At 39.1% G+C, this 26228-nt stretch overlaps 2 protein-coding genes across 4 annotated transcripts; one reads left to right on the forward strand and one right to left on the reverse strand.

The window, feature by feature from the left end:
* Nucleotides 1-18386: 18386 nt before the first annotated feature.
* LOC106095212 (uncharacterized) lies at nucleotides 18387-19329 on the reverse strand. Its single transcript, XM_013262455.2, has 2 exons — nucleotides 18685-19329; nucleotides 18387-18622 (listed from the first exon to the last, which is right to left on the reverse strand). The coding sequence occupies exons 1-2, from the start codon at nucleotides 19217-19219 to the stop codon at nucleotides 18462-18464; spliced, it is 696 nt and encodes a 231-aa protein (XP_013117909.1). The 5' UTR covers nucleotides 19220-19329; the 3' UTR covers nucleotides 18387-18461.
* Nucleotides 19330-21268: 1939 nt separating this feature from the next.
* Nucleotides 21269-24119, forward strand: LOC131994139 (uncharacterized). 3 transcript variants are annotated; one of them, XM_059360493.1, is made up of 3 exons: nucleotides 21269-22109; nucleotides 22209-23818; nucleotides 23895-24119. In XM_059360493.1, the coding sequence occupies exons 2-3, from the start codon at nucleotides 22255-22257 to the stop codon at nucleotides 24113-24115; spliced, it is 1785 nt and encodes a 594-aa protein (XP_059216476.1). In that variant the 5' UTR covers nucleotides 21269-22109; nucleotides 22209-22254; the 3' UTR covers nucleotides 24116-24119. The 3 variants fall into 3 exon arrangements, with proteins under 3 accessions (XP_059216476.1, XP_059216477.1, XP_059216475.1); XM_059360494.1 differs by having other exon boundaries at nucleotides 21269-21328; XM_059360492.1 differs by having other exon boundaries at nucleotides 21269-23818.
* Nucleotides 24120-26228: the final 2109 nt, after the last annotated feature.

Genomic DNA, 26228 nt, shown 5'->3' on the forward strand with positions numbered 1-26228 from the left:
CAACAGGTTCAGAGAACATGTTATCTTGGAATAGGCGGAGCGATGAGGACCACGTCCACAAGGGCACTGGAGACTATTCTAGATATCCGACCCTTTGACATACAGATCAAATTTGATGCAGCCACTGCGGCTATAAGACTTAAGGCGATGGGAGCAGCTCATACCATCGGGGCATAGTCGTGGCGACGATAGGAAATCTGAAAGGAAAGGAAGAGATTTCCGATCGGATACCTGATATGAACCTTGAAGTCGAGTGCAAGGCACTGGTGCCATCGGCACCGTCTTGGATTGATGGAACCCTTGTATTGCCATCTGGAAGATTATGTTACACGGATGGATCGAAGCCAGAGGACAGAGTGGGCCTGGGGGTCTACATTGAGAACCCAGGGACTGAGATCTGTTTTAGACTGACTGACCATAATAGGCTCCTGCAGATCCGTGCGATCACGCAATGTGTGAAGTGGTGTGGTGCTAATGCGAGAACGTCGAATGTGAACATAATCGTGACAGTAAAATTGCCAAGCAGCAGGACGGTAAGGTCACGAAAAGTCTTGCAGAGTAAGAAGGATATTAACGCCTTCTCTGAGGATGGAAAGCTCGGAAAGCAGACGATTTGGCGGTGAAGGCCAGAGGACTGCCGTCAATAAACTTGGTTAACCTGAAGCCTATCGGGTCGACGCAGTCCGAGTTAAGAAATGGGCGACGAATGCGCATGCAACATTGTGGAACAGTGAAACGGTCGGTAGGACGGCGAAAATCCTATAGGAGAATCCAGATCGTCAAAGAACGAGGCTGTTACTGAAAGGAAGCAAGAAGGAAGTCAGTAAAGCTATTGGTATCACAACGGGACACATAGGACTATGAGCTCACTTATGTCAAATCGGTGCGGCAAGTGATAGCATTTGTAGGGCATGCGGGGAAGATGATGAGACGTTGGAGCATTTCCATTGTCATTGCCCGGATTTCGCGTCCAACAGATACCGGTACTTAGATGGAGACACAATATAAGACATGAACCAACTTAGGGGAGTGGCATTGAAAACAATTAAGAATTTTGTAAGTAGCACGGAATTCCTAACTAAAAATTTTCTTTTTAAAGATTACTTTATAGTTTTTAAAGCGCACAAAGAGCCGATTACTGGCTTAGGTGTATGTCCATAATGGCATAGAGCGGATTAATATATGCACCCTCTTTTGAACCTAACCTAATATATATAAATAAATTAAAATAATTTTAATAGAATTTACGCTTCCTGCTTTTTGTTGCATTGCAGCAGAAATCTTGAAAAAAGTTGGATGTATTTGATAAAAGACGTTATAAAAAATATATTTTTGCTCCAGTCCAATCTGTCAGTTTGTTACATTTACATTTATTTCCGGATTATTCACCCATAAAAAACCCAATGCAGACTGCTACAATACCACAATTTATTAATTTTCTTCTTACATCTTTAATTGGTTATATATGTAGTCATATTTTTCACAAAAGGGTCATTTATTGTTTTTTTTTTTGTGTTCATCTATAACATAAAGCCACATTTTTTTCTCTTTTCTCTTTTCCGAACTTCATTCCTTCAAATAACAAACCAGACTGCCTACAAACATCTACCGATCGACACGCCACATACACGCACGATTCTCCAACAACAAAAACACAAAAAAAAAATCCTACCCTCTCCGCTGCGATGATGACTGGCCACAACGAGGGCTCACACACAGTCATACATATTCTCACATATGCCCGAAATTAAATTTTAAGGAAAAACCACGAACAGCGGCTGCTGCCAAAATATACCAACACATACATGCAATCCCATGGCAGCCGGTTGTACGCACCGGATTGACCCGATGGAATCTTCATCGGCAAGGGCTGCCGCCTCAGTGTACGTGTTCGTCTTTTTTCGTCATGGGAGAGGCACATCCCGGAGTGCCTTCTCCGTATGCTTCTGGTCCGTGCCGGGATTGAAAAGAACCCCGGACCCTGGTTCTGTTCCGTTTGCCAGAACCGCCTTCATCATCGGTCAGTGTCGGTGAGGTGTAACCGGTGCTTGGAGTGGGTACATTTCCGTTCTTGCTCTGGCCTAACTTCGCTACGGAAGTATAGTCATACTGGCTATGTCGCTAGGTGCTGTGCGAACATAGCCAGCAGTGGGTCACAAGCGTCGCCGTCGTCGCCTTCGGCGTCCTCGTCGTCGGACTATGTGACCCCCCCGACCTCTCCCGTACGGCAATTTATGCAACGACAGCACCCTAGCCCTACTATTGCCAGGCCAGTGTCGGGAAATGTATCGTTCTTGCAGTTAAATTGCAATGGACTGCGAGGCAAGATTGATGAGATTGTAGATTTTATGAGTCGGAAGAGCATATCGGTCGCAGCGATCCAGGAGACAAAGCTGACTAACACCTGCAGCTTGCACAGTTGTCACGGCTACAATGTGCTACGTAAGGATCGCTCAAGGAATGGAGGTGGGGGATTGGCTTTCGTTATACACCATTCCGTGCAGTATAGACCTATCTCGCCTGCGCTTGACGCTAGTGACCCATACATGGAATGTATGGGGGTAGCAGTCAGGTCTGGTACTGCCGAGATAGAGATATACAACGTGTATATACCGCCGGTTGGTAGCTGTGTCCCGATTAATGGCCAGGCCTACAGCCCCGACATAAGTGGGTTGCTATCTGGCCATAGTCGTCTGGTTCTGGGGGATTTTAATGCACATCACTCGTCATGGCATTCTCCCCTAGGTAACGACCAGCGTGGCATAGCTTTGGCAGAGCAGATAGATAGCTCCACGTTTTGCACGGTGAATGAGGATGCCCCCACTAGGATTACGAGGAGGTGCAGCAGCTGGCCAGACATCTCAATCGCATCCCCTGATCTCCTGAGTGACGTATCCTGGCAAGCCGTCATCTCTTTGGGGTCAGACCACCTCCCCATAATCCTCACCATCGACCGACCACCCGACTTCATTACCTCTGAGCGCCGGACGTTCATCAGTTACAAGAAGGCCAATTGGACTGGCTTCAGAGAGTATACCAATCGCCGCTTCAATGAACTGCCACCCCCCTCTGATGTGCTTGTGGCCGAGAGGAAATTCCGAGACATCATCAACGCAGCAGCCGCTCGCTTTATACCAGCCGGTCGAATACCGCAAGTGCGACCCAATTTCCCGGCGCAAGCAGTGGTACTCGCAGACGAGTGTGAAGGGATTCGTGCTATGGACCCCGCTAACCCCAGAATCAGCGAGCTGAATCTAGAAATAAACAGGGTAGTCAACGAACATAAGCGGAATTTGTGGCTGGAACACTTGGAGCAATGTAACTTAGGCACCGGTGCAGGCAAATTGTGGGCCACTGTTAAGTCTCTCTCGAACCCCGGTAGACGGGACGACAGGACCTCAGTCACTTTTGGCGAGTTAACCGTGACTGATCCGAAGAGATGCGCCAGGTTGTTCAACCGTCAATTTATTGTGCATCTCGAGAGAGACAGGGCAAGGAGGAGAGCCATTCGCCGTATTCGTGGTCTCCGAGCCGATGAACAGCCATCACAATTTACCGTGGGCGAAGTTACGAATGTCATCCGTGGCGCCAAACCTTCCAAGGCGTTGGGCCCCGACGGAATCTCTACATTGATGCTGAAGAATCTGGATTAACCTGGAGTTGAGTACCTTACCATTGTCCTTAACCTGTCATTGAACACTCTTATAGTTCCCGATGTCTGGAAAATGGGCAGAGTGATCCCGCTACTGAAGCCTGGTAAAGACCCGAGTGGCTAAGACGCTTGAGGCATTACTCCTCCCGAGCCTCGTAGGAGAATTTCCATTCGCCGAGCATCAACGCGGATTTCGGAGACTGCACAGCACAACAACAGCTTTGCATGCCATCACCACACACATTTGCCGTGGCTTCAATCAACCCAGGCCATGTGATAGGACGGTCCTCATGGCACTGGACCTATCGAAGGCATTCGACACGGTCAGCCATGCCAAATTATTTGAGGACATCGCCAACACGTCCCTCCAGCCAGGCCTGAAACGTTGGGTCGCGAATTATCTGTGTGGCCGCCAGTCATTTGTGGAATTTAGGGATAAGAAGTCAAAACACCGTAGAGTGAAACAGGGAGTTCCCCAAGATGGGGTGATATCTCCGGCTCTGTTTAACCTCTACCTATCCTCCATCCCACCTCCTCCAGACGGCATAGAGATCGTATCATATGCGGACGACTGTACGATCATGGCATCAGGCCCCCCACCCATTGATGACATCTGCGATAGGTTGAACGTCTACCTCAACGAGCTTGCCTCATATTTCGCTGCAAGAAATCTGAAGATATCCGCCACCAAATCTTCAGCCACACTGTTCACTACAAATACGCGTGAGGTGAATTCTGAGCTGACTGTGATGGTCGATGGAGAAATGATTCCGACCATCAAGTGTCCCAAAATACTTGGCGTCACATTTGACAGCTCCTACACTTTCTCCCCACATGCCACAGCAATCTGCAATAAAGTCAAAAGTAGAAACAAGGTCCTCAAGTCACTCGCTGGCAGCACTTGGGGTGCAGACAAAGAAACCTTGTTGACCACGTACAAATCAATTGGCCGGTCTGTGGTAAGTTATGCAGCGCCAGTGTGGTCACGTCAACTTTGTGACACGCAGTGGAATAATATTCAGATCTGTCAGAATGCCGCCCTCCGAACTGCGACGGGCTGTCTCCTTAGTTCTCATGTGGACCACCTCCATCAGGAGACAAAGATCCTACCAGTGCGAAGACATAACTACATGCTGTCTAAGCAATACCTTTTGGGCTGTTATCGCAGAAATCATCCAAATCATCATCATGTGGATAGATACCCACCGCCCAGAAGCCTTAAGGTTGATCTACACGATCTGGAGCGTGAGGTCCAGCGCTACAAGAGAGAACCTCTAGATCAAGCGGCATATCAATCGGGTCTGAACAACATTCATGCAGACACGGTAGCAGACGCGTTAATTGGCTACCGGGTGAATGTAGTCCTTGGAGAACGACCGCCACCCATTGCACCCGAAGAAATCGACCTCCCCCGGCAAACCAGAGTGGTTCTGGCTCAATTACGTTCCGGCAGATGCAGCCGCCTCAATTCCCACAGAGCTAGGATTGATGCCGACGTGCAAGATGTATGTCCCGATTGTAACCAGGGACCGCACGATACACGTCACCTGTTTAACTGCCCGGCCAGACCCACTCGACTCAGACCCAGATCCCTGTGAACGCATCCCATCTTAGTCGCGGAGTTCCTGGGTCTTGACACTCAACAGAATCAAGCAGACGAAAGATAGTACACAATAAACTGCTACAACAACAACAACACATACAAAGTAGACAAAACTTATCCATACATACACAGTCAAAGAAATACACACATTTTTTAACAAGAAGTTGTCATCTACTTTGGTGAAATACTGTTAAAAACATATTAAATCAGAATTATTTTGATCACCATTTACCACCACTAAGAATTTATCCATCAACAATTGACTACACACACATGAATATTGTTTTTAATGTGTGCAAGAAATTTCTAAAAAACTAAATTAGTTTCGTTAATGAAAACTTATGAAAAATTTCATAACAAACATGCTAATTGTTTTGCAAAGGAGAATATCTTCCACAAGAAGTTAATGAAAATTTTATAAAAGTACATTCACATATTTATGGGCCATGAAAACCATATTTCATTCCCACTAACTAAAAATTTGTATACATAACTTTCTTTTACAATGCGGTGAACTTCATACTGACATGTCCCCAATTTTTGTACCCTCCACCATAGGATGGGGGGTATACTAATTTCGTCATTCTGTTTGTAACTAATCGAAATATTCGTCTGAGACCCCATAAAGTATGTATATATATTCTTGATCGTCGCGAAATTTTATGTCGATCTAGCCATGTCCGTCCGTCTGGCTGTCGAAAGCACGCTAACTTCCGAAGGAGTAAAGCTAGCCGCTTGAAATTTTGCACAAATACTTCTTATTAGTGTAGGTCGTTTGGTATTGTAAATGGGCCATATAGGTCCATGTTTTGATATAGCTGCCATATAAACCGATCTTGGGTCTTGACTTCTTGAGCCTCTAGAGGGCGCAATTCTTATTCGATTTGAATGAATTTTGGCACGACGTGTTTTGTTATGATATCCAACAACTGTGCCAAGTATGGTCCAAATCGGTACATAACCTGATATAGCTGTCACATAAACCGATCTTGACTTCTTGAGCCTCTAAGGGGGGCACAATTCTTATCCGATTTGAATGAGTTTTTGCACGAAGTATTTTGTTATTATATCCAACAATTGTGCCAAGTATGGTTCAAATCGGTCCATAACCTTATATAGCTGCCATATAAACCGATCTTGGGTCTTGACTTCTTGATCCTCTAGAGTGCGCAATTCTTATCCCATTGGAATGAAATTTTGCACGACGTGTTTTGTTATGATATCCAACAACTGTGCCAAGTATGGTTCAAATTGGTTTATAACCTGGTATAGCTGTCATATAAACCGATCTAGGGTCTTGACTTCTAGAGCTTCTAGAGGGCGCAATTCCTATCCGATTGGAATGAAATTTCGCAAGACGTATTTTATTCTTACTTTCAACAGCTGTGTCAAATAAGTTTAAAATCGGTTCATAACCTGATATAGCTGCCAAGTAAACCGATCTGGGATCATGACTTCTTGATCCTCTAGAGGTCGCAATTATTATCCGATTTGCCTGAAATACGTGTTTGTTATGGTCTGAATCGGTCTATAGTCTGATACAGTTCCCATATACATCGATCCCTAAATTTTACTTCTTGAGACCCCAAAGGGCTCAATTCTTATTCGAATTGGCTGACATTTTACATATATAATTTAGTTGTGGTCCAAACCGGACCATATCTTGATATCGCTCTAATAGAAGAGCAAATCTTTTCTTATATCCTTTTTTGCCTATGAAGAGATGCCGGAAAAAGAATTCGACAATTGCGACCCATGGTGGAGGGTACATAAGATTCGGCCCGGCTGAACTTAGCACGCTATTACTTGTTTTTTTGGTATTGCCATAGATAACATTTTTAGGAAAGATCCATACCCATTTTTATACCCACCACCGACGGATGGGGGTATATTCATTTTGTCATTCCGTTTGCAACACATCGAAATATCCATTTCCGACCCTATAAAGTATATATATTCTTTATCAGGGTAAAAATTTAATACGATCTAGACATGTCCGTCCGTCTGTCTGTTGAAATCACGCTACAGTCTTCAAAAATAGAGATATTGAGCTGAAATTTTGCACAGAGTCTTTTTTTATACATAAGCAGGTTAAGTTCGAAGATGGGCTATATCGGACTATATCTTGATATAGCCCCCATATAGACCGATCCGCAGATTTAGGGTCTTTGGCACATAAAAGCCACATTGATTATCCGATTTTGCTGAAATATATATAGGATATTGGATATAGCTGCCATGTATACCGATCTCTCGATTTAAGGTTTTTTGCCCATAAAAGGCGCATTTATTATCCGATGTCGCCGAAATTTGGGACAGTGAGTTGTATTTGGCCCTTCGATATCCTTCGTCAATTTGGCTCAGACCGGTCCAGATTGGGATATAGCTTTCATATAGACCGATCCTCCGATTTAGGGTCTTTTGCCCATAAAAGGCTCATTTATTGTCCGATGTCGCCGAAATTTGGAACATTGAGTTAGGTTAAACCCCTTCACATAGTTCTGCAGTATGTCACAGATCGGTCAAGATTTGGATATAGCTGCCATATAGACCGATTTCTCGATTTTAGGTTTTGGGGCCAGAAAAGCGCATTTATTGTCCGATGTCGCCGCAATTTGGGACAGTGAATTGAGTTGGGCCCTTCGACATCCTTCTTCAATTTCACTCAGATCGATCAAGATTTGGATATAGTTGCCATATAGACCGATATCTCGTTATAAAGTCTTGGCCTCAAAAAATACGCATTTATAATTCGATTTAACTGAAATTTGACACATTGACTTATGTTAGGCTTTTCGGCATCCATGTTGTATATGGATCAGATCGGTTTATTTTTAGATATAGCTAAAAGAACCAACATTTTGTTATACATAATTGAACAATGACTTGTACTTATTAGAATTTGGTCCAAATCGGATCATATTTCGATATAACTGCTATGGGACATAAGGTATGCAATTCGCACTGGATTTTGATGAAAGGTATTTTACACATTTACCCGAGGTGGTGGGTATCCAAAGTTCGGCCCTGCCGAACTTAACGCCTTTTTACTTGTAATATACTAACAAGTAAAAAGGTATTAGCAATTTCTTTCGAAATAGGATATGTTACTGTAGTTTAGCAAATGCGACAATTTTCATAAAGCGTGATACAATTTTTATTCCAATTTTGGGTATATTTTTTACTACATAATATGATAATTTTTTTCAGTGTGCTACTTTTTTCAATGAATAGGAACGGTAAAACTGGTTATGACTTCCATCACCTATGCCAATTATAATCTAAATCACTCTATAACTTATTTTGATTCTCATCTTATCCGATATTTTAATTCGCTTCTTGAGCATAGTATCTGTCAATGTGTACATTTTGAAAATTAAGTAATGCACTGAGCAAAGTTTTGTGCTAATTTTAAAGATTCGTGCCAAAGATAAGTAAACTTAATTTGAAGCCTTACGTCCTTTCTACTAAAACCAATGGAACGTATTGCGGACACCATCATAAACAATAGAACATCCAGCGAACTGCTCAAATACAGCATGCCTATGGCAAGGGTAGGTCGGAGGAGACTGCCCTGCACGAGGTTGTGCATAAAACAGGACAATCATTCGATGCCAAAACGTATACACTGGCGGTATGCATTGACATCAAGGGGGCATTGAACAATGTGCGGACCGACACACAAATTAATCCTTAAACCTTTATCGTAAGGACCCGGCCCTTAAAGACTGGATAAACTATATGCTAAGAAATAGGTGATAAATTGTGTGTCCCATGACATATATATAAAGGAGTAAGTGGCACAAGGCACGCCACAGAGGGGCATTTTATCGCCACTCCTTTGGGTGACCACCATAAATGATCTATTACAGATGTTGACTGAGGAGGGATTTGAAACCGTCAGCTAAGCAGAAGATGTTATAATAGTTCTTAAGGGTAAGAATCCGAACCAGATAGCAAAAGAACCGAGAGGGTCCTTCAGATGGCACAGCACTGAGCTACACCTAGGGGTCTCAATGTTAACGCGGAGAAGTCAAAATCCGCCTGTTCACGAGGAAGACGAAGGTGGGCCAATTTAACGTACCACGTTTCCTCAATAAAACGATTTCGATATCTGACAAGGTCAAATACTTAGGAGTGATCTAGTAAACTTATAGGCTCATAGATGTTGGGCCGTAGGCTCGAAGTGGGGCTTGAATCCGAGGATTTTCAACTGACTACAGAAGCGTGATTAGACCAATACTTACTTATGCCTCAGCAGTTTGGTGGACTGCTATGAAGTAAAAGCGCAACGTTAGGACCTAAAACAGGTTCAGAGAACATGTTGTCTTGGCATAGGCGGAGCGATGTGCGTACTTAGTAGGCTCACAGATGTTGGGCTCTATGTAGACTTATTAACGCCTCAGTAGTTTGGTGTATTGCTATGAAGACAAAGTGCAACGTTAGGACCATACAACAAGTTCAGAGAACGTTATTGTCTTGGCGAAAGACCACGCTCACTAGGGCACTGGAGACTATGTTAGATATCCGACCCAATGAAGTACAGATTAAGTGTGAAGCAGCTGTAGCGGCTTATGAGACCTAAGGTGATGGGAGAATGGATTGAGGATGAAAGCAGTTCATACCATCGCGGTATAATCGAGCGACTATAGAAAACCTGAAAGGAATGGAAGAGGTTTCCGATCGGATACCTGAGACGACACTCGAGGTCGAGTGCGAGGAACTTCTGCCAGCGTCACAGTCTTGAACTGACGGAACCCTACTATTGCCGTCTGGAAGATCATGTTACACGGATTGATCAAAGCTACAGAACAGGGTAGGCCTGGGCGTCTACATTGAGAACCCAGGGACTCAGATCTGTTTTAGACGACCTTACCATAAAATGGTCCTGCAGGCGAAGATCAGGGCGTTCACGGAATGCGTGAGGTGGTGTGGTGCTAACGAGAGGACTTCGAGTGTGGACATCTTTACGGACAATCAAATGGCCATAAGGGCAATAACAACGAGAACGGAAAGTCACGAACAGTCTTGGATTGTATGAAGGAGATTTACGCCTTCACTGAGGATGCACAATCCGCATCGTTTGGGTGCCGGGCCATAACGGAGCAAAGGGAATTGAGAGAGCAGACGATTTGGCAGTGAACGCTAGAGGTTGCCGTCGATAAACTTGGTTAACCCGAAGCTTTTCTGGTCGACGCAATCAAATGTAGGGGTATGTTCTACAAACAAACGCGAATGTAACACTGTGGAACAGCGAAACAGTCGATAGGACGGCGAAAAACTTATGGGCTAATACTGATTGTGAGAGGACAAGGCTGTTACTGATAGGAAGTAAGAAGGAGGTCAGTACAGCTTTTGGTGCCATTACGGGACATACGAGCTCATTTATGCAAAATCGGTGCGGCGAGTGATAGCATGTCCCGGGCTTGTGGGGAAGATGATGAGGAGTTGGAGCATATCCTATGTCATTGCCCGGCTTTAGAGGCTAACAGACACCGGTACTTAGGTGGGAACACGATACCAGACATGAACCAACTTAGGGGAGTTGTATGAAAAACAATTAAGAATTTTGTAAATAGCACGGAATTCCTAACTTAAAGAATTTTATTTCGTGGTAAGTTTTTAGAGCGCACATAGTGACATGGGGCGGATTAATATCTGCACCTCCTTTTTAGCCTAACCTAACCTAACCTTAACCGCCACAAGTTAAGAGCCGCTAAATCAACAATTCCGCCCACAGTGCGACGCTCCCTTAAACAGTTGAGGCCAAGTGTACCGGATGCGTTCTTTACTCTTAAATACCTTTCATTTGACATCGATATTGTTCTGATCAAGTCACATGTCGATTTTCGGGGTTTTGCAAATCAGTGCACATATTTCTGAGATAAAGGGTATTTGAATTTTTAGAGGAGGCCTATGCCCTTCTAAGTAACATTTTAAAAGTTTTAGTGGCTAAATGTACGAATATAAAACAAAACTAAAGTCGACCGGTATATACTGTCAAGGTGTAACAGTATGGCAATTTTGAGATCTTTATCTCAATCCGTAAATAAAGTACCGTTTTGTACGTTTGAGCACCTAAATGTACAAGTTTATAAAGAATCTTCTAGTCATTCGGTACAAACTTCCAAGATGCACTTGTGTCCCAAACTTCACAGTCTGTAAAGAAAGCACTATTTTGTACGTCTTAGTAGCAAAATGTACGAATATGAACAAAAATCTTCTAGTCACCCGGTACATACTGCAAGATGTTCCTATATCCTAATTTCAGAGCTGTAGCTTAATCTATAAAAAAAGTACCAAATAGTAGCATTTAAGTACGTTTTATTCCACGCTGGTATGATTTCAGCATTTCGTATTTTGTACAACTTATCATAATTTTATCAAGACTACGATCGTTTTTACCAAATTACTTAATTTTACCTGCCTCCATTCACTGTATAAGTAAATAAGCTATTTCGTACTATTTAATTCTTTTTTGTATCAAAATGTAAGATTTATCAAAAAATTGCTTAGTCAGCAACATATATTTCCTAGTTGAACCACGCTCTACAGGAGCGTGATTAGACCGATACTTACTTACGCCTGAGTAGTTTGGTGGAGTGTGATGGAGAAAAAGTGCAACGCCCAGTGGGAGAAAATCGAAAAAAGTAATAAAAAATATGCTGTGACGGAATGGGTAAAGATATCTCTTTTGAATGGTTAGAGCAGTTAGCGAATTCGTGATCAAAATTTCAAGGCCCTAGGTGGTCCGGGCGCCTCTTGGCAGGCCTCTAAAGTTCGCCACCTCGGTACTCCAAAAAATGTTGGGGCTGCCAAATTTTCATTTGTGGTCCGATTTTCAAAATGTCAAACTTTGCTATATATTGCTTAAAAATCCCTACAAAAAAGTCCGCTTGATGTATACAATATCTATACATGTTTTGGAGAAATTAACATTTTGATTTTTTTGCTGCAATTTTGACCGATATCTGCTTTGTGTTTTGCAATTTACGAAGACATTTGTGGTTCAATTTTAATTTTTATGCATGATTTTGATTGGTGACAAAATTTACAACAGTCCACATCTGATTATTCAGTTAAAGTTATAAAGTTCGAAAATCAAAAAATGTAAAAAAAAATTTCAAAATCTTTTGCATTTTTTTGTTAAAAAAAAGTACTTTCCTTGATTAGTCTTTATTGAAAAAACTTGCTTAGTACCTCAATTTTTTTCTTATTTTTTGTGAAAAGGATATTTAGTAGATGCTTCCTAAGAAAAATTTTAACAAGATATATCAACTTAAACGGATGCTATATGTATATATAGACAATTTTTTATTAATAAATTGGAAAAAACGCTCGCGTACAAAGTTTCCAAACCCAGATCGAACAATTGGACACATGTAAAAAATATTTTGCGCCTCTCAATATTTGAAGCCTCTACAGCAAATTTACTAAAAATTTCGATTTTTAAATCATCTTTGCCCTAAACGGCTATTTTGGAGATTTTTGTAAAAAAAAATCGCGCAGAATTTATTTTCAGTTTTCAGGAAAATTTTATCTGCAAAATTCAAAAAAGGTTACTAAGATATCTTTGTTCGTTGTTTTTTCTTTGGATTTTTTCAATTTGAATTTTCGTTTTCACAAAAATTTAATTTTTACTATACTTTTGTTTTTACAAAAATTTTTGTGTGTTTCAACGATGTACAATTTGTATAATTATACCCTGCCCCAAAATCGCTACCTTTTGTGCACTCCTCTATGATTTTGTCACTTATCCGGCAGAGTGAAATTATGTAGAAAATTTGAATAAAAGTCGAATGGTGAGTTTTTCCTCTAATTTGTGAATTGTAATATCAAAATACTGGCTGATGTAAAATTTGGCTCAAGTATACCCTTCACATATTTAAATAAGTTCGCCTGCTTACCTGAATACCTTAAATTCACTGAAGTGCCTTATTGTAAACAAGTAAAAGCGTGCTAAGTTCGGCCGGCCCGAATCTTATATACCCTCCACCATGGATCGCATTTATCGAATTCTTGTCCCGGCATCTCTTCTAAGGCAAAAAAGATTTACTCTGCTATCAGAGCGATATCAAGATATGGGCCGGTTTGGACCACAATTAAATTATATGTTGGAGACCTGTGTAAATTGGCAGCCAATTCGAATAAGAATTGCGCCCTTTGGGGGCTCAAGAAGTAAAATAGAGAGATCGATTTATATGGGAGCTGTATCGGGCTATAGACCGATTCAGACCATAAAAATCACGTATGGCTCAAGACGTCAAGATCCCAGATCGGTTTATATGGCAGCTATAACGGGTTATGAAATAATTTGAACCTTATTTGACACAGTTGTTGAAAGTAAGAATAAAATAGGTCATGCAAAATTTCAGTCAAATCGGATTGGAATTGCGCCCTCTATAAGCTCAAGAAGTCATATGTTTATATGACAGCTATATGAGGTTATTAACCGATTTGAACCATACATGGAACATTTGTTGGATATCATAACAAAATACTTCGTGCAAAAATTCATTCAAATCGGATAAGAATTGCGCACTCTAGAGGCTCAAGAAGTCAAGACCCAAGATCGGTTTATATGGCAGCTATAACAGGTTATGGACCGATTTGAACCATACTTGGCACAGTAGTTGGATATCATAACAAAACACGTAGTGCCAAATTTCATTCAAATCGGATAAGAATTGCGCCCTCTAGAGGCTCAAGAAGTCAAGACCCTAGATCGGTTTATATGGCAGCTATATCAAAACATGGACCGATATGGCCCATTTACAATACCAACTGACCTACACTAATAAGAAGTATTTGTGCAAAACTTCAAGCGGCTAGCATTACTCCTTCGGAAGTTAGCGTGCTTTCGACAGACAGACGGACGGGCGGACATGGCTAGATCGACATAAAATGTCACGACGGTCAAGAATATATATACTTATGGGGTTTCAGACGAATATTTCGAGTAGTTACAAACAGAATGACGAAATTAGTATACCCCCCATCTTATGGTGCAGGGTATAAAAACGAATAAAAAATGCAAATTTTGACAATGAACATTCCACTAAGGAATAGGGGCAAACTGCTCACATACCAATGAGTGCAGTCCGATTCAAGTTTAAGCCGAGTCTGAACGGCGTGTCCCAGTGCGACACCTCTTTGGAGAGCAGTTTTACATGGCATAATACCTCACAAATATTGCCAGCATCATGAGGGGAAAACCGCCGCTGAAATTTTTTTTTGCGGTCTCGCCAGGATTAGAACTCAGGCGTTCTGCGTCATATTCGGACATGCTAACCTTTGCTTTTTTTTTGACTTTTGCAGGTAAAATTGTCTTTAAAAAATAATTTTTTTATTAAAATCTCCAAAATACCCCTTTCGGGCAAATATGGTTTCAAAACCGTAATTTTTACGTAAATTTGCTGTGGAGACTACAAATATTAGAAGGTGCAAAATATTCTTTGCATGGGTTTAAAGCGTCCATACGTCTATGGAGTAAAGAAAACATGTACCCAATTGTTCGATCTGGGCTTTGGAAACTTTGCAGGAAATTTTTCCAATTTTTTAATAAAAAAATTGCCTAATTTGAAGTACATATAGCAACCATTAAAGTTGACATATCTGGTTCTAATTTGTCTTAAAAAGTATCTACTATATATCCTCTTTATAAACAAAAAAAAATGTAGGTATTTAAGCAAGTTTTTCAATAAGGACTAACCAAGGAAAGTACTTTTTTCCAAAAAATTTACTTTTTTCACATTTTTTGATTTCCAAGTTATATAACTTTTAACTGAATAATCAGGTGTGGACGTTGTTACAGCAAAGTTGGTACAAATTTTGTCACGAATCCAAATCATGCAGAAAAATAAAAATCGGGACACAAATGTCTTCGTAAATTGCAAAATACACTGCAGATCTCGGTCAAAATTGCAACAAAAAAAATTAATAACTGACTATCTCCTAAACCAGTGGAGATAGTGTATATATCCAGCGGACTTTTTTGTAGGGATTTTTGAGCACTATTCAGCAAAGATTTGAGAATCGGACCACAAATGAGGATTTGGCAGCCCCAACAATTTGATGAGACTTAAGCATAGATGGTCCGTAAGACGATTTTTTAGGTTTCCGACTGTCAAAAAGTTGTAAAAGTCGAAAACGTCGTATACTTGTATAAAACGTAGAAAAAGTCGCAAACGTCATAAACCTTAATAACTCAGTGCAAAAGTTTGATTTTTAACAAATATTATTGTCACTTATTTGTTCTATATAGAAGAGTTTATATGTAAAAAAATTTCGCAATAAAAGAAATATTAAGTTTTTTTTTTTAATTTTTGCATTTACATTTTTCACACAATAAATTAGAAATATAAGCAAATTTCAAGTCAATTTATAAAGTAACGTTTAAGGATTTTTTTGTGAAGCAAAAAATCAATAAATTATTAGTTTTCATCAATTATATTTAGAAATTGCAATTATATTGTATCCTTTTGCAAAATTCTTTGCTTCTCCCATTTTAATTTGCTTTTTGAAAGCTGTTGTAAACGACATATGTATGTTAAAAATGCATGACATCTGAGGAAGTGTCAAGTGAAATGGTACATGGAGTGTTAATTATGTTATTCAATAACAATACTTAAAAATAACATTACTTATTCAATAAAATACTTAACACGCCATCTTCCATTTCACTTGACATTACCTCACATTAGCATACTTAACACGCCATCTACCATTTCACTTGACACTACCTCAGATGTCATTCATTTTATAACAATATTGGTAAAAATCGTGTAAACCTACGGTAGCTTTTTCTAATTCTGAACCGATTTTTTCCAATTTCAATATTGTTCGTCTCCAGGAGGAAAAAATTACTTATGCCAAAATTTTTAGTTAATCAGATCAAAAATTCGACATATTTTCGTTCGAATTTTTTTTCTGTCAGAAACCTAGTTTTTTGGCTAGGTTTACGACGTTTTCGACGTATGTAATATACGTCGGAAATGTATGTCATATACGTCACTGTTTCTGACAGGCCATCTCTGGACTTAAGGCAATGGGAGAATGAGCAGGTCATACCTTCGCGGTATAATCGAGGCGACGATAGGAAACCTGGAAGGAATGGAAGAGGTTTCCGACCGGATATCTGAGATGACACTTGAGGTCGAGTGCAAGGCACTGCTGCCAGCGGCATAGTGGGCGTGGCATGGAAAACAATTTAGGATTTCGTGAGTTGCACGGAATTCTTAACTTACATTTCCTATTTCGTGGTTACTGTTTTGTATTTAGAGCGAACAACAAGCCCATTACTGGCTTAGGTGTATGTCCGAACTAGCATGAGGCGGTTAAATATCCCAACCCAACCTAGCCTTACCTAATTTGAAGATGATAAATTTTTCAACTGTATAAGGAAACATTTCCTTTGGTGAAAGATATTTTCCTTGATATTAATGATTTTTAATTTTTTAAGGTAAGTTAATAAATCTTTAACTTTTCGTCTTATTTTTGGAGACAAAAATCTTAAATGAAGGTCAAAATATCGTTGATAGTTAGGAAATTCACTTTGGGAGAAGCAAACAGTGTATCTTAGTAAAATACTCAATGTAGCCCTACAAATAGGAGCGTCTTTAAACGTTTAATTATGTTAGGTTAAGATACCAAGTTTAAAAAAAGAATTCTTCAAAAAATATGAAGTAAAATAAGAATCAATCAGCCATCATAATTTTAAAAATTTCGTCATCTCCGTTAGTAAATAGGAAATTTATTCATTTTAAAGCTTTGGTGCTTTGGCTCATTTTTATACCCTATACCATAGGATAGGGGTATACTAACTTCGCAATTCCGTTTGTAACACCTCGAAGTATTGACCCAGGCCCCCATAAAGTAAAGAATGTATAACTATTTATAGTTTTGACATTTTAAGTCGATCTAGCCATGTCCGTCCGTCTGTCTGTCTGTGGAAAGCACGCTAACTTTCGCAGGAGTAAAGCTTGAAATTTTGCAAAAATACTTCCTATTAGTGTACGTCGATTGGGATTGTAAATGGGCCATATAGGCCCATATTTCCATAAAGCTCCTATATAAACCAATTTCCAGATTATATTTCTTTTTTGTATATATTTGAAGTTTTGCACACTAACTTCTCCAATGAAATCGGACCAAAACCTGCTATAGCTCCCATAAAAATCAACCTCCCGATTTGTCTTCTTGAGCCTCTAGAGGGCGCAATTCTAATGGAATTTAGATATAGCTACCATATAAACCGATCTCTCGATTTTACTTCTTACCTCTAGAGGACGTAATTCTTATCTGATTTTGCTGAAATATTGGATGAAGTGTTTTGTTACGATGTTCAACAACTGTGACAAATATGGTTCAAAGCGGTCCATAACCCGATATAGCTGCCATATAAACCGATCTCCTGATGAATTTGCCCATAACCTGATATAGCTCCCATGCGAACCGATCTTCCCATTTTACTTTTTAAGTCCCTGTAGGGCGCAATTCTTATCCGATTTGGTTGAAATTTTGCACAATGGGATCTACTATTGTCTTTAGCATCTAAGCCAAATATGGTCCGAATAGGTTTATAACCTGACATAGCTCAAATAGCATAGCAATTCTCATCCATTATCTTTTGTTTGCCTTTGAAGAGATACCGGGCAAAGAACTTGACAAATGCGAACCATGGTGGAGGGTATATAAGATTCGGCCGGGTCGAACTTAGAACGCTTTTACTTCTTATTGCTGTAATTCTACGAATAAGGAAAAATCTTAAATTTTCGTCCAATTTCGTTTTTCAGTTTGGCTTATTTCTTAATAAATTGTGTATTTACACGTACATGTTATGAGTTCTTCATATGTATGGCTTTTAAGCGAAAATGGACAATATGGGCAATGGACTATATAACGAACGTTTTGAGAGTAAATTGATTATATTCAACGCGAAAACTTATCATTTTGGAATATATCTTAAATTCTGTTATATGCGAAATACACGGTAATTTATAAGCCCTTAATTATATGCGGCTCGTTTGGCTATGTGTTTCACATTAAATAAAGTTGAAAATTTCGGCATTTGACCATAGTTATAGACATAGTTCAGCATATAAAGTGATTGCTAGTGATGTTAAAAAAAAATTAGTTTTATACGGAAATTTCTTATTGTAAGCTTTAAAATTTCACTAATCTTGATCGTTTACATTTGTATTGTAATTATTTTGTTTTCTTTGATTTATTTTTTGATGCGTTTCCTGCGAGCTTCTTTCGTCCATTGATTTTTCCCTTGTTTGAAGTATTTGACACTAATTTTGGCTTAGGGAAATTCGGTTCTACTCGGCTAAACAGGTCATAGTTAAATTCTGTGCAAGCTTTTCCTGAAAATTATGAAAACATAATCTGAATTGGAATCGCCGATTATACAAACAGATTAACCTACCGCAGCACATTTCCTCACCGCACTCAACACATGTTTGAAGGCGTGTTTCCACAATTCCAGATTTGTTCTTTAACTTCTTTACGCAATTGTTCAGCATAAATTCTCTGCGGTCCTTTTGTTCCGTCTTTAATTGAAGCTTTCCCATTTCGACCATACGAGAATAAAACTCCTCCTCAATTTTGGATTTTGGTCTCAAGGTGGTAAGCATTTTCCAGTCAATAGGTACCACACACAGTTCGTTAATAGAAACGTCCTTCATTTCTGTTGGTACCGGGTCCCCATAGGTATAAATAGCTTCCCTTTCTCCATTAGTTCTTATAAGTTTTTTCATTTCCTTTTTGTTCCACTTGAATGAATAATCCTTATCCTTTATTTTTATGTCTTCGGCTCGGACTTTAATTGGCCTCATTTTGTATTCAGGGACTTTCTCCATTAGTCGCTTAAACTCTTCACTAGTTTGTACAATATTTCGGCTCAGATCCAGCACGGATACAACAGCCTTTTTCTTTCCCAGAAGATCGTCCAAATTACTCATGGTTGGAAAATACTTTTAATTTATCTTTTTTAACGTTAGTTTAATTATTTGTATTTTTTTTTCTTTTGACAAATGCACGAAACCGTAGTCACAATCCGCCAAAAAATGAGTGTTTCATCAAACCAAACAAACTAATTTGACTCCATAGCAACCATTTTCATAAGTTATTTTATGAATGACTCAAATAAGGGACCTGGGCTCAAATATACAAAAACAAGTAAAAACGTGCAAAGTACGGCCGGGACGAATGTTGCCTCTTCTAGGTTCTCAAGAAATTATATGGGGTCGATATTTATGTGGTATTTAAAGAAGGGCTGCGGAGTCGGAGTCGAGCAATTTTGGCAGGAGCCGGTGTAGAGATAATTTTGTCGACAAAGTAGTAAAAAGTGTTTCAACAAAAAATCTAAATTCAATTCTAAAAATTCTGAAGAAAAAAAAAAAAATTTTTTTTGTAGTAGACTGCTGCATTCAATTTTCCTGTTTTTTAAATTCAAGCTCGAGGTCTCTTTGTTTTTATAGCCTCCACCATAAGATGGGGGTATACAAATTTCGTCATTCTGTTTGTAACTACTCGAAATATTCGTCTGAGACCCCATAAAGTATATATATTCTTAATCGTCGCGACATTTTATGTCGATCTAGCCATGTCCGTCCGTCCGTCCGTCCATCCGTCCGTCCGTCCGTCCGTCATTCTGTCGAAAGCACGCTAACTTCCGAAGGAGTAAAGCTAGCCGCTTGAAATTTTGCACAAATACTTTTTATTAGTGGGGTTTTGGGGTTTGACTTCTTGAGCCTTTAGAGGTCGCAATTATTATCCGATTGGAATGAAATTTTGCACGACGTGTTTTGTTATGATATCCAACAACTGTGCTAAGTATGGTTCAAATCGGTTCATAACCTGATATAGCTGCCATATAAACCGATCTTGGGTCTTGACTTCTTAAGCCTCTAGAGTGCGCAATTCTTATCCGATTTGAATGCATTTTTGCACGAAGTGCAAACAACTGTGCCAAGTGTGATATAAATTGGTTCATAACCTGATATAGCTGTCATATAAACAGATCTGGGGACTTGGCTTCTTGATCTTCTATAGGGCGCAATTCCTATCCGATTTGGTCGAAAATTTTCATGAAGTATTTTATTCTTACTTTCAATAACTGTGTCAAAAAAGGTTCAAATCGGTTCATAACCTGATATAGCTGCCATATAAACCGATCTGGGATTTTGACTTCTTGAGCCTCTAGAGGTCGCAACTATTATCCGATTTGCCTAAAATTTTGTACTACGGATCCTCTCATGACCATCCACATACGTGTTTATTATGGTCTGAATCGGTCGATAGCCCGATACAGCTCCCATATAAATCGATCTCTCTATTTTATTTCTTGAGCCCCCAAAGGGCGCAATTTTTATTCGAATTGGCTGACATTTTACACAGGTCTCCAACATATAATTTAATTGTGGTCCAAACCGGACTAATCTTGATATCTCTCTAATAGCAGAACAAAATTTTTCTTGTATCCTTTTTTGCCTTGGAAGAGATGCCGGGAAAAGAACTCGACAAATGCGATCCATGGTGGAGGGTATATAAGATTCGACCCGGCCGAACTTAGCACGCTCTTACTTGTTGGGTAGTACTTTTGTGGTAAGGGGGAGGGTCCGCCCCCTCCCGATATCAAAAAATCATATAGCCTATGTTTCCTTCCAGACGTAGGTTGGTCTGGAAGGAAACAATCTGTGAAAATTTCAAGGTAATCGGTTCAGCCGTTTTTGAGTCTATACGGAACGAACAAACAAACAAACATACAAACAAACAAATAAACTCAAATTGAATTTTATATATAAAATTTGATACTAATTTTACCCCCCTTCTTCCATACAGAAGCGGCTTCAACCATTTCGATGCCATCCCCTCCTGTCCCGATTGTGGCTGGGGGAAATTCAGTCTCCTGCAATCCGCAGGCCTTAGCGACGTGGTCAATAGTTCCTCAGACAAGTGTTCAGCAACAACTGCTGAGTCGTCTCTTGATTCCACAACCCCGCCGCACATTGGTTCAAGAGTGGCCGAAATTCATTTTTTTCATGTTCGCCGATTTGGATAATTTTTTGGTATTTTGTTGTCAGATAGTTGAATATTATGATTCCGTAATATTAGGCTGATATATTTAGTATTTCTTTGGACAGACACGCTCCAAGTTCATATATGTTCGCTTGTTTAAAATGGCATGCAAATTTACTGTATATTCAATCTTTTGGTACAATCACAGTAAACTTATCATTTGACTTTGTTGTATATTTTCGTAAATGGCAATTGTCATAGATGAGATTTGCATTAAAAAAAGTTGGAAAAAGTGCCACATAAAAAATTTCGTAGAACAAAATATAAACAACATCAAAATTTCAATGTTCATCAACTTCAGTGGACTGCATGTTTTTAGCGCTGTGGAGCGCTGTTTAACGAAAGACGTCAAATTACAGCTTGAAGTCTCAGCTAAAAGCTAAAAAAAAATTCAGCTGCTCATACCTGCTCCTTTCCAAAAGAAACAGTAAAAACTATAAAGTGATAAAGTAAGAAAACGTGAATTTTCGTTCATGCTTGTTGTTGTTGTTGCCATAATTCTTTACTGTTAACAACAATAGAAGATCAAGCGATAGACTATTAGGTGCTGTGTTATCATTCATTTATTATGTTGTTGCATGCAATAACAACTACACATTATGTCTTGCTCTCTTTATTGCACAAAATCTTTTCCGTTAGAGCTTAATAAGTAATACATTAAGTACCAACAACAATATACAGTTTCTGATTTAAATTTCTGCTTTTGGGTATACATTTCTAATATTATTGATATGCTAATTGACATTACATTGGCAAGTGCAGTGATAAGAGGTGTGTTTTTAAGTGATATCAAGATTTAATTTTATTAATTATGGAAAATGTAACAATTTCTTATTTAAATATTTGCGAAATATTAATTGATAACAACAGTGATATTGATGTTACTGTCGAAGTCATTGCAAATAGCAATGAAGGAATGACTGCTGAGGATGTTGAAGTCTTTACTGGATTTTTGAAAAAAAACTTTTTTACAAAGTTCAAAGATAGATGGCAAAAAGCAAGACGCATAAAAACCAGATTTCTTGATCTTAATGAAAATTGGCTGAAAAATGTCTACAAAGTGTGCAAATATACCGCAAACAATGAAGCACCAAGCTGTTCAAATATGGTTAAACGTGGACGTCCAGCAAAAGCCTTCGAGGATTGCCAACCGCGAACAAAGAGGACAAAGGTACAAGATTTTTGTGAAAACACCTCAATGGTGTTGATATCGTCTGCCGCAAAAAAAAGTGAGTGTTTAGACAAATCCATTAAGGCGTTCACCCCGGAGAAGGCACTTGGGCTGATACTTGATGCTTCGTTGTCAAAGCATCAATATGAGGTTTTGCGCAGTTCAGCTAGAGAAATTGGATTCGACATTTACCCATCCTACCATCAGGTACTGGAAGCAAAAAAAAAATGCTATCCTGCAAATGTTCAGGTGCAAGAAAGTTGTAGCAAAGTTTCTCTACAACAGTTATTAGATCATACAGTAACCAGGATTTTGATGACAAAAACCGAGAATGAGGTGACAGAACTCCCCAACGAACTGCAAATGTTCTCAAAATGGGGCTGTGACGGAAGTTCGGGACACAGTGAATACCATCAAAAATTCACAGATCCAAATGACTCCGATAAATATATGTTCTTAACGTCACTTGTTCCATTGACCCTCACAGAGCGTAATAATATGTCAACAATGTGCTGGAGAAATACAGAGCCATCATCAACTAGATTTTGCCGACCGTTAAAATTTGAATTTATACAAGAAACAGCTGAAGTTATAAATTCAGAGGTCAGTCGTGTTAATGACGAAATAAAAAATTTAAGAAATACTGTCGTTGAATTGCATAGCAGAAACTTCAATATTTCTCACACACTGAAATTAACAATGATTGATGGGAAAGTAGCTACTACGATTTCTGGAAGTTCACCTATGGCGGTTTGCTTCATATGTGGAGCAAAGCCCACAGAAATGAATAATTTAGATGCGGTGATTTTGAGGAAATGTTCGGAAGAAGCAGTTGCGTTTGGTATTTCTCCCTTGCATGCGAGAATCAAATTTATGGAGTGCATTCTGCACATTTCTTACCGTCTAAGTTTCAAAAAATGGAGAACAGATAGTTACACAAAAATTGAAATGGCGGCAAATAAAGCTGAAATTGGGAAGAGATTAAAGTTGACACTGGGCATAAATGTGGACGCGGTGAAGCAAGGTATGGGCACAACAAACGATGGCAATACGGCAAGAAGGTTTTTCGAAAATCCAGCCAAAACTGCAGACGTAATTGGAATAAAAGAAGAGTTAATACATAGATTTAAAATTATTTTGGCCGCAATAAATTGTAATGCAGCAGTCGACACTAGCAAATTTCATATATATTGCATGGATACTGCCAAGTTGTTTGTTGATCTCTATGGCTGGTACTACATGCCTGTAACTGTGCATAAGATTCTGGTGCATGGTAGCAAAATTATAGCAGAAGCTATTCTGCCAATAGGTATGTCTCTATTTAAAGGCCCTTATTCAATGATTTAATTTTCATTTTTTACATTTTAATTGATTGTTTGTATCAGGTATGCTGTCCGAAGAAGCTCAGGAAGCGAGGAATAAAGATTATAGAGCCTATAGATTACATCATTCGCGAAGAATTGGACGTGTAGCCACTAATGAAGATGTAATGCATAACCTTTTATTGTCTTCAGACCCATTTATAAATAGATTTCGCTCAAAGCTGCAAATCAAAAAATTGGAGTACGATAATGATGTTAAAAAATTATTAAAAGACTATGCTTAATTTATTTATTCATGTTTTTTCTATGGGAGGTGGCCGTAAAAGTGGGCGGATCAGGTATATATTTTCAGGAGCCCATTCTACAATTATAATAATTACTTTTTGTGAAAATTGAATTGATGCATTAAAAATTAAAAGTGGGCGGATATTTTTCAAATTTCACACAAATGATTCTGAGTGTTTAAAAATGCTATGTGCCAAAAAACAATGCCGTAGGTCAAAATTTAATTTTTACTTTGTATGGGAGGTGGGCGTAAAAGTGGGCGGATCATTTTGATTTTTCCATTTTTTCTTGATTCAAACAAAAAATGCCTATGTGCCAAGTTTCATTGTCCTTCGACAACTTCTTCTATTTTTAGCCGCTCGTTCAATGAACTTGAACCAATGTGCGCCGTTTCTATAGACCTTCAGTTTCAACTTGTTAAATCCGTAGGATACAACTCCTTCGGACTTGAGGCCTGTGTCGCTGATTTCCGAGCCCAATTTAGGAAGTCTCTCTACCTATTAGTGAAAGTCTTAGGATCATACGAACCAAGCCTCTGAATGAATCTGAGAGCGATGTGTCTTCTATTATTTCAACCTCTTAAAGGGCGTGCGATAAAAGAATAGGTTCGGCCATGTCCTTAAGACTCGAACCAGATGTATTCGTCAAAAGCCCCTGCTAAACAGCCGACTGTCGACTAGTGGAACCTGGAGCAGCCGCTCCTCCAGTCAAGATTTAAGTAGCAGACAACATGCTTTAGCCTGATACCAGAAACGCAGCTGTTGGTTCTTTGAAATCTATTCTAAGCCTACTCCCGTACCGGAGTTACAGGAAAATTTTTGCAGAACGAAATTACAAAACGTCCGCTCCACTCAACGATTCAATATATCACAGCTGTTTAACTAACTCGAAGATGTTTTCTGAGGCTAGGAAACTGACGAAACGGAAAATAATCTACTAACATAGAATTAATTAAAATTTCCTCAGATCAAGCTTTTTTATTACAAACACCCATAAAAATTAGTCTGCTGATATCAGCAAACACTGTCTGCTGATTTTAAATTAAAAATTTTAAACTTTTGAATAAATCCAAAAATTTTAAACTTCTAAACAACAATTGTTGAAAATTTCAATTGTAGGCGTTAATTTTTTGTTAAAAAGTAAAACAATAAACGAATTAGTTATTTTGTCTGCTGCTTTAAAAAAATATATTTATATGCTTGTAAAATAGAAAAATAAGATGGAATAAAAAATGTTAAACATTTATGACAATTTAGAGCATTTTTTAAATTTGTAAAATTTGAATACAGCAGAAATGTTTGCTGTTTTAGCAGCAAATTACTGCTGTCCCATCTTGAGTATACTTTCTGTTGTTTCAGCAAACATTTTTTACTAACAAATTTCTATGAGTGTAGGGTCCCAATAAACGCACATATATAAGAAGTTAAGTCAACATCCAATATGTATATCCCGAAAGACGAGGAAAATCTTATATATAAAAATCAATTTGTGTTTGTTTGTAGGTTTGTTTGTTTATTTTTGTGTTCCTTATAGGCTCAGAAACGGCTGAACCGATTTTCTTGAAATTTTTACAGATGGTGCATAATGACAAGGTGGTGAAAATAGGGTATTACATTTTTTGATTTCTGAAGGGGGCCGGACCCTCCCCTTACCCAAATTTTCAGAAACGCCAGATCTCGGAGATGAGTGGTGCGATTTAAGCGAAATTTGGTGTGCTCTCATCTAGTACCCTATATATAAGACTTTGGTATCCAAATTTCGCCTTAAAACCTACCAAACACATATTAAGACCAATCACGACAATATGGGACTCAAATGAAAGGTATTTAGGGCAAGAAAACGTATCTGATATCCAATTGTCGGACTAAGTGCTAGGGGTACCACCCCAAAACACCCCTAAATCGGACATATTTACCGGCCTTGGCAATATGGGACTCAAATGAAAGGTATTTGCGAGTAAAATACGTATCTGATACCCAAATGTGGGACCACGTTTCTGGGGGTCCACACCTTCCACAAAACACCCCCCAAACTGGACTTATTTACTGACCATTGCAACATGGGGTTTCAATAAAAGGTATTTGAATGTAGAATACGAATCTGATATCCAAA

This window comes from Stomoxys calcitrans, chromosome 1, assembly GCF_963082655.1.
Source record: "Stomoxys calcitrans chromosome 1, idStoCalc2.1, whole genome shotgun sequence".
NCBI classification, from domain to species: Eukaryota; Metazoa; Arthropoda; class Insecta; order Diptera; family Muscidae; genus Stomoxys; species Stomoxys calcitrans.

Bases quoted from the DNA above. Each gene is read 5' to 3' on its own strand.
- LOC131994139 (XM_059360492.1), top strand. From the start codon at position 22,150: ATGGAAAATGTAACAATTTCTTATTTAAATATTTGCGAAATATTAATT. The intron at 23,819-23,894 runs GTATGTCTCTAT...TGTTTGTATCAG, and splicing joins AGAAGCTATTCTGCCAATAG to GTATGCTGTCCGAAGAAGCT.
- LOC106095212 (XM_013262455.2), bottom strand. From the start codon at position 19,219: ATGAGTAATTTGGACGATCTTCTGGGAAAGAAAAAGGCTGTTGTATCC. The intron at 18,623-18,684 runs GTAGGTTAATCT...CATAATTTTCAG, and splicing joins CGGTGAGGAAATGTGCTGCG to GAAAAGCTTGCACAGAATTT.